Source organism: Anabrus simplex, chromosome 2, assembly GCF_040414725.1.
Source record: "Anabrus simplex isolate iqAnaSimp1 chromosome 2, ASM4041472v1, whole genome shotgun sequence".
Lineage (NCBI taxonomy): Eukaryota > Metazoa > Arthropoda > Insecta > Orthoptera > Tettigoniidae > Anabrus > Anabrus simplex.
This window is the reverse complement of record NC_090266.1, coordinates 185002481-185021777: the sequence shown is the minus strand read 5'-3', so window position 1 is coordinate 185021777 and position 19297 is coordinate 185002481. Positions and strand designations below refer to the sequence as shown.

At 37.2% G+C, this 19297-nt stretch overlaps 1 protein-coding gene across 10 annotated transcripts in view; it reads left to right on the top strand.

The window, feature by feature from the left end:
* LOC136863993 (glutamine amidotransferase-like class 1 domain-containing protein 1) overlaps nt 1–19297 on the top strand; it is a 717178-nt gene that overhangs the window by 464671 nt on the left and 233210 nt on the right. For all 10 annotated transcript variants that reach the window (XM_067140477.2, XM_067140475.2, XM_067140473.2 and 7 more), the window contains one exon: nt 12776–12852. In XM_067140477.2, coding sequence (XP_066996578.2) covers nt 12776–12852 — 77 coding nt within the window. The remainder of the gene's footprint in view (nt 1–12775; nt 12853–19297) is intronic.

Below are 19297 nucleotides of genomic sequence, written 5' to 3'. Positions count from 1 at the left end.
TTTTTGTCTTTAAACAATTTACATTGTAATAGACAAAAGTCCAAACCAAAAAAAATAAAGTTCTAAGAAATCATGAATGCCCAAGGTTTCACAATATAGTTAAAAACTATGGACCCCATTTACTTAGAATGGTGAATAAATTAACATGGGAAGGACATCTGAATCAGAAAATGATGGAACCAACTAGAGGGGAAAATATTCTAGATGTAGTGCTGATAAAACCAGATGAGCTCTGTAGAGAACCTGAAGTCATAGATGGTATAGTGATCATGAAGTTATTCTTGTCGTAGTTAAAAATAAATGTGATAGAAAGGAATGTTATGAAAGTAGGTTGATGAGAGAGGCATGGAAGAATTTTTAAAAAGCAATTATGAGTAATTTAAAATGTTAAATAAAAATGTAAACAGCCTATGGATGGGTTTAAAGCATTGTTCAGGAGTGTGAAAACAGGTATGTATCTTTAAGTGGTGAGAAATGGTAAGTACCCATTATAACAGGGAAATAAAGAGATTAAGAAGGAGATGCAGATTAGAAAGTCATAGAGATAGGAATGGTTGCAGGAGTAAGGAGAAATTGAAGGAGATTACTAGGAAATTGAATTTAGCAGAAAAGTCAGCTAGGGTTAACATGGTGGCAAACATAATTGGCAGCCATATGAATTTTAGAGAGCGATGGAAGGATATATATAGATACCTTAAAGCAGGAACAGGTTCCAGGAAGGACATTCCAGGGATCATTAATGAATAAGGCAAGTGTATAAGTGAGGACTTCCCGAAAGCAGAAGTGTTCGGACAGCACTATGTAAAGGTAGTTGGATATAAGGATAATATCCAGATAGACGAGGTGACCAATGCTGCCAATTACCCAAATTTACCTATGGTAATAAAGACAATTTGATGACTGTTTGTATGAAGGAGCAATACCCAAAGAATGGAGAGTTTAAATAGTATCCCCAGTGTACAAGAGAAAGGGTGGTAAACATAAAGCAGATAATAATCAGGCCATCAGCTTGACATGTGTTCTTTGTAAACTCTGGGAAAGAATTCTTTCTGATTATATTTGACACATTTGGAAATTACTAACTGATTTGATAGAAGGCAATTTGGGTTTAGGTGATGCTCAAGTTGTAGGATTCCAGCAAGATAGGGCTCAGAAGTTGAGGAAATGTCCTTTTTTTTCCCCCCTCGAGTATCTGAAGATGAGGCCCGACGTAATATATGTTCTTTCTGGGTCATTGTAGGCCAGAAAATGGTGGGTTTTTTATGTATGAAGCATCTTGAGGTAGATAACCAGTAAAAATACATGTTATTTTCAAAGTACCACATCAGCTAAGGAGTCAGAATGAATCAGGTGCAGGTTACATAATGACTGACTCGAGGTCAGGGGAAAACTTAGGCTGTGAATAGGCAAGATAGGAGTAGCCAATGAGAGAGCTTTATTTGAACGGCCACATGACCCAATGACGTACACATCGTCCACTCGTGACGTAGTGACAATCTAATACAACTGATTTTAACCACATGGTTTACAATCGTAAGTTCTAGAAATAAATCTGAAAATTGTAACAGAATATATTACATTCCTTCCTCCTTAAGATCTTGACTACAACAGATCAGGCCAATGTAGTATCGTATGCATTCATTAGAAAACACAGACAACACACCAATATGTACTAAATACAATAAGTGATTATTCAAGGTTATAAATTTCATTATTGGTTCTGTATTGAATTAAGATTACGTATAATTTACAAAGTTTATTCCACCTACTCAATACTGTACAATAATTGCAATGTCTATAAATACATTACAATATGTTATCAAGGTACTAGTGCAATAAGTGATTATGTAATTAATGACTGTGTATGATTCATAAACAACCATACAATTCGAAAAATCAAATCAAATTAACATACTATCTTGCTATACAATACTATGCTATACAATACAAAAGAGTGACCTACTATGAATCGAACCTTACAATAGGTTTCCTGTCTCGAATTGGATAGCGTCTAGTTGCGACAGGTGACGTGCCAGTTAGCTGTGTGGGTTGCACAAATCGTCTGCTAGCTGCAACTGGACTATGTCGTGGTGGTGATGCAGGATGTGAGGGAGGAGGCAGGGAGCAAGAAGTAGAAGAACTCTGTTGGCACTCGGAGGCTGGTGTCAGCAGAGGAGTGGTCAGTGATGGAGAGTCAACTAACTGTGATGTCCTTCGCTGTAAAGGATTAGTCCTACAGCGGTCAGTGCTAAAAACAACGGGCCCTGACTGTAACCCTATTAGCTGGTCTATATGTCTTTTCCAAGTCAATGCAGACTCGAGTTGAATTAAATACGTAACTGGGCCAAGTCTACCCACTTATCTCTTCCTCTGTAGTCTTTAGCTAATACCGGTTGTCCTATAGTTAATTGTCTAGTGTAACTACCTCCTGCATTAGTTATTTGTTCGTCCTGTTTATTTGCTACAGCTTTCTGCAAATTAGGTCTGATCAAATCTAACTTAGTTCTCAAAGGACGATTGAACATTAGCTTAGCAGGAGTTTCATTAGTAGTGCTGTGTACAGCGTTACGATAAGCTATTAAAAATCTACTCAAAGCTAAATTTACATCTTCGTTTTCAAAAATTGCACATTTTAAACATTTTTTTAACAGTTTTAACTGCATTCTCAGCCTGCCCGTTAGAAGCAGGATGATATGGTGCTATCAACATTTGCCTTATCCCGTTTTGTTTCAAAAATCAAGAAAATTCTTCAGAGGAAAATGGAGGGCCATTATCACTAACAATGAGTTCGGGAAGACCAAATCTACAAAACACAGGATGCAATTTCTCAATGACTTGCTTAGCTGAAGTTGAGTTAACTGTTTCAGTTTCCAACCATTTGCTATAAGCGTCCATTACAATTAAATACAGTTTTCCTTTAAAAGGTCCTAAAAAATCTACGTGAATTTTTTGCCATACATTGGGTGGAAATTCCCATACATGAAGTGTACTTCTAATAGGACTTTCTCGCTGGGCAAGACACGCTGAACAACTGCTGGCTACTGCCTCGATGTCCTTATCAATTGAAGGCCACCATAAGTACGATCTAGCTAATGATTTCATTTTAACTACTCCAAGGTGTCCACTACTCAATTCATTTAACAAGGACTTTCTCAAGGACCTTGGAATTACGACTCTGTAGCCCCACATCAAAATTCCTTGTTCTACAGTTAGCTAAGCTTGCCTTTTAACAAGGTTGCTTAAAGTTGGATCTGGCGTAGTAGGCCATCCGTACAACTCATAACCTAGGATTTTGTTTAACTCCTGGTCTTTTTGGGTCTCAATACGTATATCGTTAAAGTTTATGGGAACATCAGATTCCATTATGCATTCTAAGTAACTACCTACGTACTCTAAACAAACATCAAGGTCCTCAAAATGATTGGCTGATAAAGGTAGCCTAGATAAGCCATCTGCATTGCCATGGCATTGAGATTTAACATACTGAATGTCATAGTCATAACCTGACAGAAACAATGTGTAGCGTTGCAATCTGCCTGCTGCAAAGGCTGGTAAACCCTTTTTTGGACCAAAAATGGTTAGAAGCAGCTTGTAATCTGTACACAGAGTAAAATGTCTTCCCCATAGATACTGATTGAACTTCTTTACACCATACACAATGCTCAAGACTTCTTTATCAATTTGAGAGTAGTTTTTTTTCAGCTGAGGTTAGAACTCTACTTGCGAAAGAAATTGGTCTCTCAGTACCATCTTTTTCTATTATACTTAAAACACTTGCAATGCTGTAAGGTGACGCATCACATGACAACTTGATTGGTACGTCAGGGTTGTAATGTGCTAGTACCTTAGCCGAAACGAATTGTTCTTTGACTAATTCAAAAGATTTTTGACAAGCTAAATTTCAGTGAAAATCTGCATCTTTTCTAAGAAGCTGGTACAAGGGTGTAAGAACAGTGGCTACATTGGGGATGAATTTAGCATAGTAGTTCACAAGACCGAGATCCTTTAAGCTGTGTATCATCTTTAGGAACTGGAGCCTCAACAACTGCTTTGACCTTATCACTGGCTGTAGCAAAACCATCTTTACTTAAGGTATAGCCTAAATATCCTAGACTGCCACAGAAAAACTTGCACTTATCTCTACCAACAGTCAACCCATTACTAATTAGGCGTTTACAAACTTCTCGTAATCTTGACAAATGTTCTGCTGTATTTGCTCCAGTCACAATAATATCATCAAGGAATGAGGCCACACCTGGTATACCTTGTAGAATTTATTCAATAACTCTTTGAAAAATACTCGGTGCTGACGAGATTCCATAACAAAGACAGTTGTAAGCAAATAACCCTTTATGTGTACTTATAGTACATAGTTTTTTACTTTCTTCCGCTAACCTCAACTGCATGTAAGCTGACAACAAATCTATTTTAGAAAACTGAGTTCCCTTTTGTAAGACAACAAAGATGTCTTCAATTCTAGGTATTGGGTGTCTATCGACTTCTAGAAAGGGGTCTAAAGTGACTTTAAAATCTCCGCAAATACGGATTTTACCATTCTTTTTTAATGCCCGAACAATCGGAGTGTCCCATTCACTTGAAGATACTGGGGAAATAATTTCCTCATCCACTAAACTTTTCAACTCTAGTTCAACCTTTTCTCTTAAAGAATATGGTATTGACCTAGGTTTATGGTACTTAGGTACTGCATTTGGCTTAAGGTTTAGTTTTACTGGATCACCTGTAAAGCAACCTAATTTACTAGTGAATACCTCTGGAAATTCATTAAATAAGTCTTGCGCTAATTTAGACTCTGCATTAATTTTTACATTCGTTAAGTTTACGTTGTTTATATTGCTGGGAATGCTTATAACAACTTGGAGCTCTTTTATCCAATCACGCCCCATGAGAGGATTAGATCCATTACTAATAACATACAAATCAAAACTCTTTTCCAGGGACTGATATTTAACATTTACTTCTAACTTACCCATAGGCTTGATTTTCTTGTTGGTGTAAGAATTTAAAACTAAGCCTGTGGGAATCAATGTTACATGACTTAAGTTAGCCTTATAAAAATTTTCAGAAACAACAGAAACACTTCATCACACAATTTTTCTTGACTAACATTGGGTTCATGTAAGTCTACATAATGCTGGTTGGGTCTAAGTCTGTTTCCCTGTTGATTCTTAATTCCCTTAGAAAATGAAGGATTGTTTGTAAGCATGTTTGGTTTTACATGAAATTGAGACGTCCTGTTGTTTTTTGACTTGCAAACCCTCTCTAAATGACCCTTCTTCCGACAAAAATTGAAAATATATTCACGATAACGACACTTAACAGTAGAATGGCCACCTTTATGACCACAACGAGAACACTGAGGCACTTTCACAACATGTGATAACACATTAGGTACATTGCTGCGTGGAGAATGCCATGCTGTAAACTTCTGGAGTCTTGGTGTGGTGTGGTAGGCCAAGGACACTGCATCCTTGTCAGTTGCTTCCAGCGATATCGCCAACTGTTCCGCCTTCTGGAATGTGAGGTTCTGCTCCGACAGCAGTCGTTTCTTGATGGATTCATCGTGGATGCCACTGACTAATCTATCCCGTAAATAATCGGGAAGTTTGTCCTCAAATTCGCAATATTTGGATAACTGCTTTAGTTGAACAATATAATCTGACACAGTCTCATGTTCCAATTGATCTCACCTGTTGAATTTATATCGTTCAACTATAAATGAAGGTTTAGAATGGAGATGGTCTTGGACAATTTTAACAATGGTATCAAACGTTTTGTCAGAAGGTTTATCAGGGGTGATTAAATCTTTCAGTAAATTGTAGGTTTTAACACCGATTACTATGAGGAATGTACCAACCTTTTTAGCATTCGGAATGTCATTGCACTGTACGTAAAGTTCAAAGCGTTCCACGTAGGTTGATCAAGTTTCTTCCAAACTGTCAAATGGTCCAATATTACCAATTAAAGATATCGCGTGATATAATTGAGTTAAAGTTGCGAAGGCAGTGAAAAAACTGTTGTCTAAGGGCATGGAGTGAAAGGCACACCCGATAGTACGTTGCTTCAGAAGGAGGCCCAATACAACGCGTGGGTTCAAATCCCATCCTCGTCGCCAATTATTACATATGAAGCATCTTGAGGTAGATAACCAGTAAAAATACATGTTATTTTCAAAGTACCACATCAGCTAAGGAGTCGGAATGAATCAGGTGCAGGCTACATGATGACTGACTCGAGGTCAGGGGAAAGCTTAGGCTGTGGATAGGTGAGATAGGAGTGGCCATTGAGAGAGCTTTATTTGAACGGCCACATGACCCAATGATGTAATGACAATCTAATACAACATTTTAACCACATGGTTTACAATCGTAAGTTCTAGAAATAAATCTGAAAATTGTAACAGAATATATTACAGGTTTCATTTGTCTTTTTTTTGTGTTTTTGGCTCATAGGTCCTTTTTTTAGATCTTAAGGGCTTGTCCCCCCCCTTTTGCAACTTCACCTCTTTTCAACTACTTTGTACTGCCCATTCTCAATTCTGTTCATCATTAGTTCATGCATCAACTCTTAAACATCTTTTCTGTAGTAAGACAGAAAATGAAATGAAATGAACTAATGCTTGAAATAAACAGGGGTATCAAATTATGTGCAAGATAAGTGACATATTCAAAGGAGAAAATTTTGATGTGAGCGTTTTTGAAGATAGAAGATCTCACTTGCTTCAAATATGAATCCGTAACATCCATTTATGTATGGAAAATTCTAAATTCCCATGGAGGGAATTAGATATTTTTCACCAATAGAGCATGTCAAAAATGTCAAAAAAATATCAGATGTAAGGCCCTTCAGGCGCTTGCTCTGTTAACCAACGTTTCGTCTTAGGTCTGACACTAGACTCATCAGAGTGGGATGTGTCAGACCTTACCCACTGATGCTGGGGTGTATGCAGGTGAACTTATCAGAAGCCCTTATAAGAGGCACAGTCTGATAACTGCATACGGGAGATAAATCTCCACAATCTCCCAGCGTCAGTGGGTAGGGTCTGACACATCCCACTCTGATGAGTCTAGTGTCAGACCTAAGACGAAACGCTGGTTAATTGAGCAAGCACCTGAAGAGTCCTACATCTGATATGTTTTCAACATTTTTGACATGCTCTGTTGGTGAAAAATATCTAATTCCCTCCATGGGAATTTAGAATTTTCCATTCGGAATTGCCAGGTGGGCAATAATTCCATTGTGGAGATTTATCTCCCATATGCAGTTATCAGACTGTGCCTCTTATAAGGGCTTCTGATAAGTTCACCTGCATACACCCCAGCGTCAGTGGGTAGGGTCTGACACATCCCACTCTGATGAGTCTACCGTCAGACCTGAGACAAAACGCTGGTTAATAGAGCAAGCTCCTGAAGGGCCTTACATCTGATATGTTTTTGAAATCCATTTATATGGAAAGAAGTTTCTCTATGTTTTGCAACATGCTGTCTGAAAATCGATGATCCTTTAGATGTACGGTGCCGGTTCCGCGATGTAGGGATAGCCTGACTGCCTCTTATCTGGAGGCCCTGCGTTCGATTTCTGGCCAGTTCAGAGATTTTTACCTGGATCTGAGGGCTGGTTCGAGGTCCACTCAGCCTATGTGATTAGAATTGAGGAGCTATCTGACAATAAGATGGCAGCCCCGGTCTAGAAAGCCAAGAATAACGGCTGAGAGGATTCGTCATGCCACCCACACTACACCTCATAATCTGCAAGCCTTTGGGCTGAGCAGCAGTATCTTGGTAGGCCTTGGCCCTTCGGGGCTGTTGTGTTGTGGGGGTTTACATGTGAGAACCAGGAGATGATTATTGTGATATATTGCGAAACCAACTGAGGTAAGGTTTCCAAATTCCAATTTCTGTAACCCTAATGTGGTTAAGCCATATATGATTCCAATTACACTAATTTCAATTTCTTTCTGCAGGATGTCCAGTGCAGTTTTGCTGAATTCATTCTAGATGGAAAAAACATTCCTTTCTGAATTCTGCAAGTATATTTTTTACAAACATGGAATTCCTTTTTTAAAATGATTTTAATATAAAAATATGTCTGAAAGAACACGTACTTTACTCATATATTTTTTTCACTGTGTTGCATACCGCCAAAACTTTGCATTTTAAAACATTATATTCCTTCATTAAATATGTAATTAAAACTAAAATTATGAATGAATTTGGATCGTATTTGTACGTTATTTTTGCCAGTTTTTAGGTCCTTTTCTTGGATATTTTTAGGTATTTTTACATGTCTTGTTATTAGGCAATTTGTAGATCTTCAACTTGTGAGCCCTACAGCAGGATATAGCAGCTTCAGGAGGTCAAATGGATGGTATCGCTGTTGACTTATCCAAGGCTTTTGATAGGGCAGATTATGGGAGATTACTGACGAAAATGAGGGAGGGCTATTGGACTAGACAAAAGAGTGGTTGAATAGACGGCTAAATGCCTAGAAAATTAAACTCAGAGAATTAGAGTTGTGAAGTGTTATCTGATCCTGTAATGAGTAGGTGGGGGAGGGTCCCACAGAGCAGTATTAATTGGACGTTTATATTTTCTTATACAGTGAAACGTGCTCAATGCGGAACTTGAACAAAGCAGAAACTTGTCCAGTGCGGAATATTTTCTCGGTTCCAGCATAACGTACGGCAGTAATGTTATGTTTTTTTAATGTGGAATCTCCTCAATGCGGAAACCGAAGTGGAAAATTAAACAATTCTTTAAAATCTACTTGTACCAATGCGGAAAATATTAGGAACTGATGTAATCCTAGGTACAATATTTGTGCACTTCTGGTGCTGGTATGATCAATGTCATTGTTTGGAAAAACTGATGCGCATGTTTGGAGGGTGCAATAATACGGATTGTGAAATCGGCAGTATCCAACTTGTTTTCAAGTAAGAAATGTTCCCTGCGAGGCAGAGAACTCCATTCAAAGTGATGAGCAACTTAAAATGCACCATATTTTTGAATCAGCTACAGCCCTTCTAGCAGTGAGGAAGGCTGAGATTGAGAAGGAGACGGAAGGAGATGAGCAAGAAGATGAAGATCAAAACAAGATCCAAACCCACGACCTGGCCCACTGTGCTTTTGTGACGTAAAGCAATTTGCCATTACATCTAACTCTTCTGCTCTTGAACTGATATACTCAGCTCAGAACTGCATTCAGAAAGACACGATTAGAAAGAAGAGGAAACAAGTTTCTTTGTTCGATCTGTAGAAGAAAATTTAATGTTGTGAAGTACTCTCTAGAGTTTTATGATGGAAATAAGTTTAAGAGGCATATAATCAGTGTTCTAAAATAGTATAATATAGTGTTGTAATAGTGCCAAAATGATATACTGTGTATCATTCTGTATGTGATATTAAAGCACAGTAATAATAATAATAATAATAATAATAATAATAATAATAATTAACAAATGATACATCAATCAGAATTTCTGAGCGTCATTTGTAGGCAGATACAAGTAAATTCTAAATAATATTTAAAATTATTGTTTTCTGTTTTAAGGCAAAAAAAAACCAGTATTTTGAGTTATGCAGAAATGTGTCTAATTTGGAAAAAAATTTGGTCCCTTGCAATTCCACTTTGAGCAAGTTTTACTGCACTTATAAATGATCAGGGTAAAAAGCTGGAATCACAGATAAGTCTACTTGTGGATGATGTTATCTATATACATAAAAGCCAAATATCACTCGCTGATCACCAAATCTCCAGATCACCGGGCGACTTGGCCGTGCGGTTAGAGGCGCGCAGCTGTGAGCTTGCATCCGGGAGATAGTGGGTTCAAATCCCACTGTCGGCAGCCCTGAAGATGGTTTTCCGTGGTTTCCCATTTTTATACCAGGCAAATGCTGGGGCTGTACCTTAATCAAGGCCACGGCCGCTTCCTTCCAACTCCTAGGCCTTTCCTATCCCATTATCGCCATGAGACCTATCTGTGTCGGTGTGACGTAAAGCCACTAGCAAAAAAAAAAATCATCTCCAGATCAAAAAGACCTAGAAAACTGAAATTAGGAACATAGGTTTATCTTTTGCCCTAGAAGCAAACTAAGAAAAGATTCTTCAAAATACAGCTTCTGTCCTAGATTTAGGCACTTTGCCCAATAGCACAGCTTAATATAGGTGAAATGTGTATGCTGACTGACATTTTAATGGTGAGAGGATAGACACATACCTAGTTGTTGTTGGCTCAAGGACAGTTGATAGCAGAGGAGGAAGCTGTGTTTTGTAGAAGATGCAAATTCTGTGTAGAAGGTTTTAATAAGTTTGGGTGAAATAGACGCTTATTTTAGCACAATGATTAGAAGTTGTTATTTTGACAAGGCTGGATTGGAAGTAGAAGAAAGTGTATTGTTTGATTATTAACACAGATTGTAGTTTAACTAGGAGATGCTAGAATGAGTTGCCTTAAAGGTTATAAGTAGATTTATAACTGTATGCTGGTGTATATTATAATGTTATAGATAATAGGTCTAAGATTTTTGGGCAATTTGTATAACCACTGAAGAAGGGAGAATTGATGGTCTCGAAACAAGTACGAGATGTAATGTGGTAATAAACATTTAACATATAATTTTAAGCATCGACTAGGCTGTTGGTATATGTATGTGTGATTTTAATGATAATAAGATTGTAGTCAATATGGACCAATTATAAACATTTAACCAATATGGTTAAGATAAACTATTTTAACTAAATCGACTTGTCTTGTCTTCCATCTTAACAAAAATGAAAACCTTCATTTTATATTTGTTTCTGATGCAGTTTATCAATTTCTCTTTCAATATTCTTCTGTCAACTTTCATTTCAAATGTTTCTATCATCTTCCTTTCTGCACAAGAATTTTGTAATGTGTCCTGAAAAAGTACCATGGAATAAATTATATTTGTGTTCTTCTTTCCACCTTAAAATTTTCCATAATCTCAATTATTGTGTGATATGATGAGGCAGTAGCGTAGCCAGGATTGGCCGATGGGCTAGGTTATAGTTACAAAATCATGATAGAACATAATGAAGGTGCTTGTGCAAGTGTGGTGTGTGCACATGCATGACTGTCATTATAAGGATATTATACAAGTCAATTATGTTGACATTCAGATTGCAGTACAGGACAAAATCTTACATTAAACAATGTGATCAAGTTCAATATATTTACAACAAATGGTATGTACAATTTACAATCTAAAATCCGACTATCGAGGGTTCTTTGAAAATAGATTCAACAGATCTGTTGATTTTACAATTATGTCTCTGTGAATGTTTATTTAATTTATTGTTTATTATCAGTTTTTGTTTATTTTATTTTTGTAAAAAAATCCATGTGGGGGTTTTTAACCCCCCAGTAACCACCCTCTGGCTACGTCCCTGTGGTTAGGAAGAAATTCGATGGACAACAACTGAATTTATGTTATCATTTCTTTATGAAATTGAACAAGATCTGCTTGAATTTTGGAAGGCGAGTTCATATTGAGTCCAAAACATTTAATTATTTTTAAAGGTACATTTAATTATATTGTATATCATATAATACTATGTCTTTCCATTACAATTGCTTATTGTTTTTGAGTTATTTATTTTATCTCTCACATCTTTTTATGGCTTTCATTTGAGTAATATGAACTATTGATTATTTTTTGCTAGGGGCTTTACGTCGCACCGACACAGATAGGTCTTATGGCGACGATGGGATAGGAAAGGCCTAGGAATTGGAAGGAAGCGGCCATGGCCTTAATTAAGGTACAGCCCCAGCATTTGCCTGGTGTGAAAATGGGAAACCACGGAAAATCATCTTCAGGGCTGCCGATAGTGGAACTATTGATTAATTTTATATACTGGGCGAGTTGGACGTGTGGTTAGGGGGGCACAGCTATGAGATTGCATCTGGGAAATAGTGGGTTTGAACCCCACTGTTGGCAGCCCTGAAGATGGTTTTCTGTGGTACCTTATTTAAGGCCATGGCCGCTTCCTTCCCATTCCTATCCCATCATCGCCATAAGACCTATCTGTGTCGGTGCGACGTAAAGCAAATAGCAAAAAAAAAAAAAAAAAAAAAAAAAAGAGAGAGAGAGAGATTAATTGTATACTTTAATATTACCTAGCATGTGTTTTTACAGTTTTGTAGTTTTTTAAAAATTTGACCACCCACCCAGTTAATTTGAAAACTCATCACATGTTGAATGACTGAAAAAGTCCAAGGTATTATATTAACTGTTGAAATTATGCAAGAATCTGTATCATTGTCAAGAGGGGCCTTAATTGCAGTCATATTTGTCTATAAAGGTCCTTCATAACATTTAATTTGTAGTTAAGTAGCCGGGCTGAGTGACTCAGATGGTTGAGGCACTGGCCTTCTGACCCCAACTTGGCAGGTTTTATCCTGGCTCAGTCTAATGGTATTTGAAGGTGCTCAAATATATCAGCCTGGTTTCGGTAGATTTACTGGCACATAAAAACTCTCGCGGGACTAAATTCTGGCATCTCGTTGCCTCTGAAAACTGTAAAAATTTAGTTAGTGGGACATAAAAGCCAATAACATTATTGTTGTTGTTATTATTATTTATATTATTATTATTATTATTATTATTATTATTATTATTATTATTATTATTATTATTATTATTATTATTATTATTATTATTATTATTATTATTATTATTATTATTATTATTTAGGTATTTCGTTTGAATTTGCCTTTATCTGTTTCATATCTTTTCAGGAGTTTCTGCACAGTCATTCATACAATGCTTCACCCTCACTCATTCAGCTTTCGTTGTGCAGCTTGCTACACCTGGGGTGAGTAACTAGATTTCTTCTCACTAATGAAATATTTAATACTGAATTTATTCTTCACTTAAATGAATATATTCTCTCTTTATTGCCCAGGACTTTGTTTGCTTATGTTCAGGAATTGTTTATATATACTGTAACATTACTGACACACATCTTCATGTTGATCTGTTTACATTATGTCAATAGTAAGTTGACATAATTGAACTGGAAGTCCCTCTAAAGACTGAGCATCTCAGGCAGCAGCTTGTCTTAACTGTCCGCTAAGCTGAAATTCCTTCTGTAATTTACTTTCACTTTGTCATGCAATCCTAGCTTTCTTTGCCTTCTCAAGTTTAACCTTTTCTTATGTGGGACCATGATCTATGATTATGAATAAAGGGTTAATAAAATAACCTGACGCTGATGAAAAGTTACAACATAACTAGCTACAATCAATACGGAAATGAAACTTATAGATTATGATGAAAAGTTAATCAGAAAAGAGGTCTAACGAAATAGACGAGGTCAGTGAGAGTGTTGCATACAATTACTCAGGTTTGCTAACAGACCAGTCAATCAGCAGAGCACACCAATAACCAACAAAAAATGCAGCTTGCCTGGAAACATGGCCAGCTGGTTGTCGAATGAACATGTCTTCACTGGTTTGCCTGCTCATTGTTTGGTGATTTATTTATTAAGTGTTTTCAGAGGCAATATCGAAAAGCTGTTCATTTGAAATACTGCCCATAAACAATAAGGGTAGAAAGCATAAAAATGGTTATTGTGAGCTATCTATCTCACTTTCTTGCACATCTACTGTAGTTAAGATCTAACTATCATTTTCTTTCTGTTTTATTCTCTCTTATCTGCAATCATTTGTGAATGCAATATCTTGAAGGTCAAGATCAGGTGATTTTTGCTAACTTGCACTGCATTTTCTTTTACTGCATGTGCTTCATTTAAGGTGTCTATTGCAAATAGCTTAGTATTTAAGGTAAGAATGTATCTCAATATTTTTCAGATTTCATCAAAATATCTCCAGCTGTTTCCCAGTTATGGGAGGAAAACCCCACAGGCAAACATCACTTCCACATACAGTTTTGATTAGGGGTGGTGTGCATAAAATGGAGCATTTGCAAATTTTACTTAATGGTAAAAGTAAATGCAATTTCTCATATGCATAAAACTTGTACATTTCTATGAAGAAAACCTTGGGCTCTGCTAGGGCCGGGACCAGGTCTCTATCTGTATGCATGTTCACCAGCTAGCTCCTGGAGTAGTTGCTTTATGACCGGCATGTACAACATGTTGTACTGTGTGATTCTTCAAAGTATGAAATATAAAAATCTAACTTGTCTTATTATGTCAATAGTAAGTTGACATAATTGAACTGGAAGTCCCTCTTCTAAGGACTGAGCATCTCAGGCAGCAGCTTGTCTTAACTGTCCGCTAAGCTGAAATTCCTTCTGTAATAATTCAGAAGTAGCACCAGAGGACACCCAGATGTGTTTCATAAGCTTGTTGATCGGCAAGCCGCAAACACAAGCAGCATAGGGTAAAGTATTGTTGAAAAGCAGTTAATGAAGAACATATCTTACATGGAAATGAAAGCAAAGACAAGAGAGATCTGAAGGCAGCAGGGAACAGGAAAATAAAATTGGTTTCCTGGGAGAGGAGAGATTAAGAGTTCATCCACAATATAATTACAACAGCTGTCAATAAGTGAACAATAACAACTGACTCGTCTAAATAAAAAAAAAAAAAAGGATACAGTATTGCATGTAGAAAATGAAAAAGCTGCTCAGGGACTGAGTGACTCAAACCCATTCATCAGTATTTATATTTAGGGCAGTAGCCCAGGTGACAGATTCCCTCTCTGTTTTTTACCTAGTCTTTTCTTAAATAATTGCAAAGAATTTGGGAATTTATGGAACATCTTCCTTGGGTAATTATTCCAGTCCCAAACTCCTCTTCCTGTAAACTAATAGTTGCCAAAATTTGTACTCTTGAATTCCAACTGTATCTTCATACTAGCTGTTACCCGTGGCTTTGCTCGCGTGGATTTCAAGATTTGATAATAGTGATCATTCCTCCATATTGCACTAAGACATTATATGAAAATCCCGCAAATATAAAAACTCGCTGAAGAATTGGGTTTCATTTACCCCAGAACCTCTCTTGTGTTATTGCATTTTGGGGCTAAGATGACCAGGCTACTGGCAGAGCTAACTCTGGAACATGCGACATAGAACTCTACATGTGAGAAACAGTCCTATCTCAAGTCAAAAACAAAAGAATACGTGTTTCATTATTTTTAAAGGAGATTCCAAACACCTATTTCCACGTCTGTATCATCTTCAGTTTTTGAGATATAAGTATCCTGACACTGATTCATAACTATTTGTTAAGATAATCAGCTATGTGGGGAAACGATATGGAAAGAAACGTGATTGTAGAAGGTGATCTCAGTTTATCAGATGTCAATTGGGAAGGTAATGCGAATAACAGGAATCATGACCAACAAATGGTAATAAGTTAATATGGGAAGGACAACTGATTCAGAAAGTGATGGAACCAACTAGAGGGAAGATTATTCTGGATGTTGTGCAGATAAAACCAGATGGTTTCTATAGAGAAACCAAAGTATTAGATGGTATTAGTGATCACGAAGCTGTTTTTTGTCATAGTTAAAAGTAAATGTGAAAGAAAGGAAGGTCTTAAAAGTAGGTCTATTAGGCAGTACCATATGGCTGAAAAAACAGGCTTGGGGGAGTTTAAAAAAGTAACTATGATTGGTAGAAAACTGTGAATAAAAATGTAAACATACTCTGGGATGGGGTTAAAGCAATTGTTGAGGAATATGAAAACAGGTTTGTTTTAAAAGTGGTAAGGAATAGTAAAGACCCACTATATTATAACAGAGAAGTAAAGAGACTAAGAAGGAGGTGCAGGTTAGAAGGAAATAGAATGGCTGTGGAAATAAGGAGAAATAGAGGAACTTACTAGGAAATTGATTCTAGCAAAGACTTCAGCTAAGGATAACATGATGGCAAACACAATTGGCAGTCATACAAAATTTAGTGAAAAAATGGAAGGGTATGTATAGGTACTTGTAGGCCGAAACAGGTTCCAAGAAGGCCATTCCAGGAATCATTAATGAACAAGGGGAGTGTATATGCGAGGATCTTCAAAAGGAGGAAGTATTCAGTCAGCAGTATATAAAGATTGTTGGTTACAAGGATAATGTCCAGATAGAGGAGGTGACTAATACTAAAGAAGTATTCAAATTTACCTATGATAACGACATAAGATTCAAAACATGAAAACTAGAAAAGCAGTTGGAATATATAAGATTTCATGGGATATACTAAATATAATGGGTTGGGATATAGTACCATATCTGAAGTACTGTGTTTATTTGATTATTGTTTGCATGAAGCAGCTATACCAAATGCTATTTGCTTTACATCGCACCGACACAGATATGTCTTATGGCGACGATGGGATAGGAAAGGCCTAGGAAGTGGAAGGAAGCGGCCGTGGCCTTAATTAAAGTACAGCCCCGGCATTTGCTTGGTGTGAAAATGGGAAATCACGGAAAACCATCTTCAAGGCTGCCGACAGTAGGGCTCGAACGCACTATCTCCCGATTACTGGATACTGGCCGCACTTAAGTGACTGCAGCTATCGAGCTCGGTGCTATACCAAATGAATGGAGAGTTGCTATAGTAGTCCCTGTGTATAAAGGAGAGGGTGATGGACATAAAGCTGAAAATTAAAGGCCAGTTAGTTTGACCGTCATTGCATGTAAGCTTTGGTAAAGCATTCTTTCTGATTATATTAAACATGTTTGTGAAATTAATAAGGCATTTAGGGTATAGGAAAGGTTATTCCACCGATGCTCAACTTGTAGGATTCCAGCAAGATATATCAGATATCTTGGATTCAGGAGGTCAAATGAACTGTATTGTGGTTGACCTATCCAAGGCATTTGATAAGGTAGATCATGATAGACTGCTGGCAGAAATGAGTGCAATTGGACTAGACTAAAGAGTGACTGAGGGCCGGTTTTACCACCTGCTGGTAAAGTAGCGCGTAACTTGCCCTCCGCGTAAAAGGAAGTTTCCGTTCGACCACTCCCAGGTAGCGCTATCGGCAGCAGAAATCGTCGTTACCCGGCGCGTAATTTATCGGCCACTTCGAGAGCCCGACAAGACTATACCTGCCGGGCAAGTTTTGAGAGCTGAAAATTATTAGCTGTATTTCTGGTGACATACAACTCAAATTAGCTTAGTATACTGAAATAAGTATTATACTGTAACAGTGATCGATATTGTATTGCAGGATTTTGAACATTAATGCTTCCTTTGAGTTGCAACGGTCACACCAGCCTCTCGCATTTGTAGCGTAGGGAACACAGTTTATACGTCAAGCTTTCACAAAGAAACTCTAAAAGGATATAAAATAAAATCATATTTGGAAATAATTTCAAATGGGATTTAATTTTCTACGTTTTCAGTTTTCACACGGAAAATTTACCCTATGTATCCCAGTTACCCCAAGCTTCCTCGTAGCGTAATGGCTAACGCGCTGAATTCATAATACGAGATGTGTAGGTTCAAGTCTTCATTATGACGAATCGTTTTTATTTTCATTATTAGCGTTGTATTAATCTGTATGTCTCTTTACATACGTTCTTTTGTTAATAATATATATCATTGAAATGTTTAATCACAATATTATGCCTACTAGGAAAATGCTTTGTATGTGCGCTACTTACAGAAAGTGACGTTACGATTAATATAGCATATAGGACTGTCACTCAGGTAGCAGATTCCCTATCAGTTGTTTACATAGTCCTCTTGTAAATGATTTAGAAATTGGAAACTATTCCATTCCCAAATTCCTCTTCCTATGATGGATATTTACCCCAATTAGTTCTTTAACAGTACCTTCCAACTTTATCTTCATAAAGTTAAACATTAGAATGAAATGCATTATCAATAAATGGAAGCATGTGTAACTAAATGAGGCCACAGAGGTAGTTACAAATAGAGCATTGTGGAGATACTTAATCAAATCACAGAAGCCTGCAGATAGAATGCTCAGAGGCAATAAGTCTGTAAGAAAGATGTATATGGAAGCGCGTGAAAAAGAGTTAAGAACAACGGCAGGGAACGAAAATAAATTTGTTAATGTAAATTAAAAAAGACGATGAAAACCTGCGTACCTTCTGTTATGGAGCGAGCGACTTGACCAATCTACTACGAGAATACATTCCAAAAACGCTGCCTTACATGACAGGTTATAACTGGCGTAAGAAAATGTAATCTCGAGATTTTAATCCCAATTAGGTATTGATTTTGAAGCTCATAGATTAAAAATCACGAAAGCTTGACATAAATCGTTGTCCATAACTCTTAAGACTCCCCTTATTAGGCTTTTTGATGATAATCAACAGATGCAACCACAGGAAAATAAGACAAACGAAATGAGCTTCATAAATCTGACGATAGATAGCACCACTCTCGAAAGTGAGAAGTCGCTGAAAATCAGTCTAGCCAACTCCGTTTATTGGTGTCTAGCTCCGGGTAGCTACCCAGGGCTTGCGCGGAGGTGGTTGCACACAAGGCAAAATACCAGCTGATTTACACCCCCCGGTAGTTTACCTCCCGGGCAGCTGCCAGCCACTTTACCAGCAGATGGTAGAACCGACCCTGAATGGGTGGCTATATTTCTAGAAAATAGAACTCAGAGAGTTGGAGTAGGCAAAGCTTTATCTGACCTTGTATAATTAAGGCAGTAATTCCTCAAGGCAGTATTATTGGATCTTCATGTTTTCTTATATGGGTAAAGAAGTGGAATCAGAGATAAGGCATTTTGTGGATGATGTTATTCTGTATAGAGTAATAAATGGGTTACAAGATTGTGAGCAACTGCAAAATGACGTTGATAATGTTGTGAGATGGACAATTGGCATTGGTATGATGATTAGGGCCCGGATTATTTAAAAATGCATATGCAAATGCATATTTTGAACATCAGTGCATATTTTGAATGTTAGTGCATATACAGATATATTTTTCTCTTATAGGTGATCGATTATCTAAGATTTCTGAACGAAATGAAAATCTAATGAACTCTAAATGTTGTACATCCCTTGGCAACATGAGAAGCCTTCCCTGATCAAGGAAAATGCTTTCAGTGTTGCAATACAAGCAGGTATACGGATAATGATACTTTTCACAACAGGTATTTTCCTTCTTTCTGACATTCATTCCGCCTTACAGCAGCCCCTCAAGGTTTGCTTAAACAAGTGCGTTCATCTGTTAACTTGCTCTTCGTCTATTGCAGTGTTTTTACCAAATTAAAATAAAATGCAAAAGTGCCTAAAGATAAGATTCCTAGGTCATTTTAATTAAGCTGCGGATATCAGGCAATATTTACTATACAAGTGACGGTGATGTAG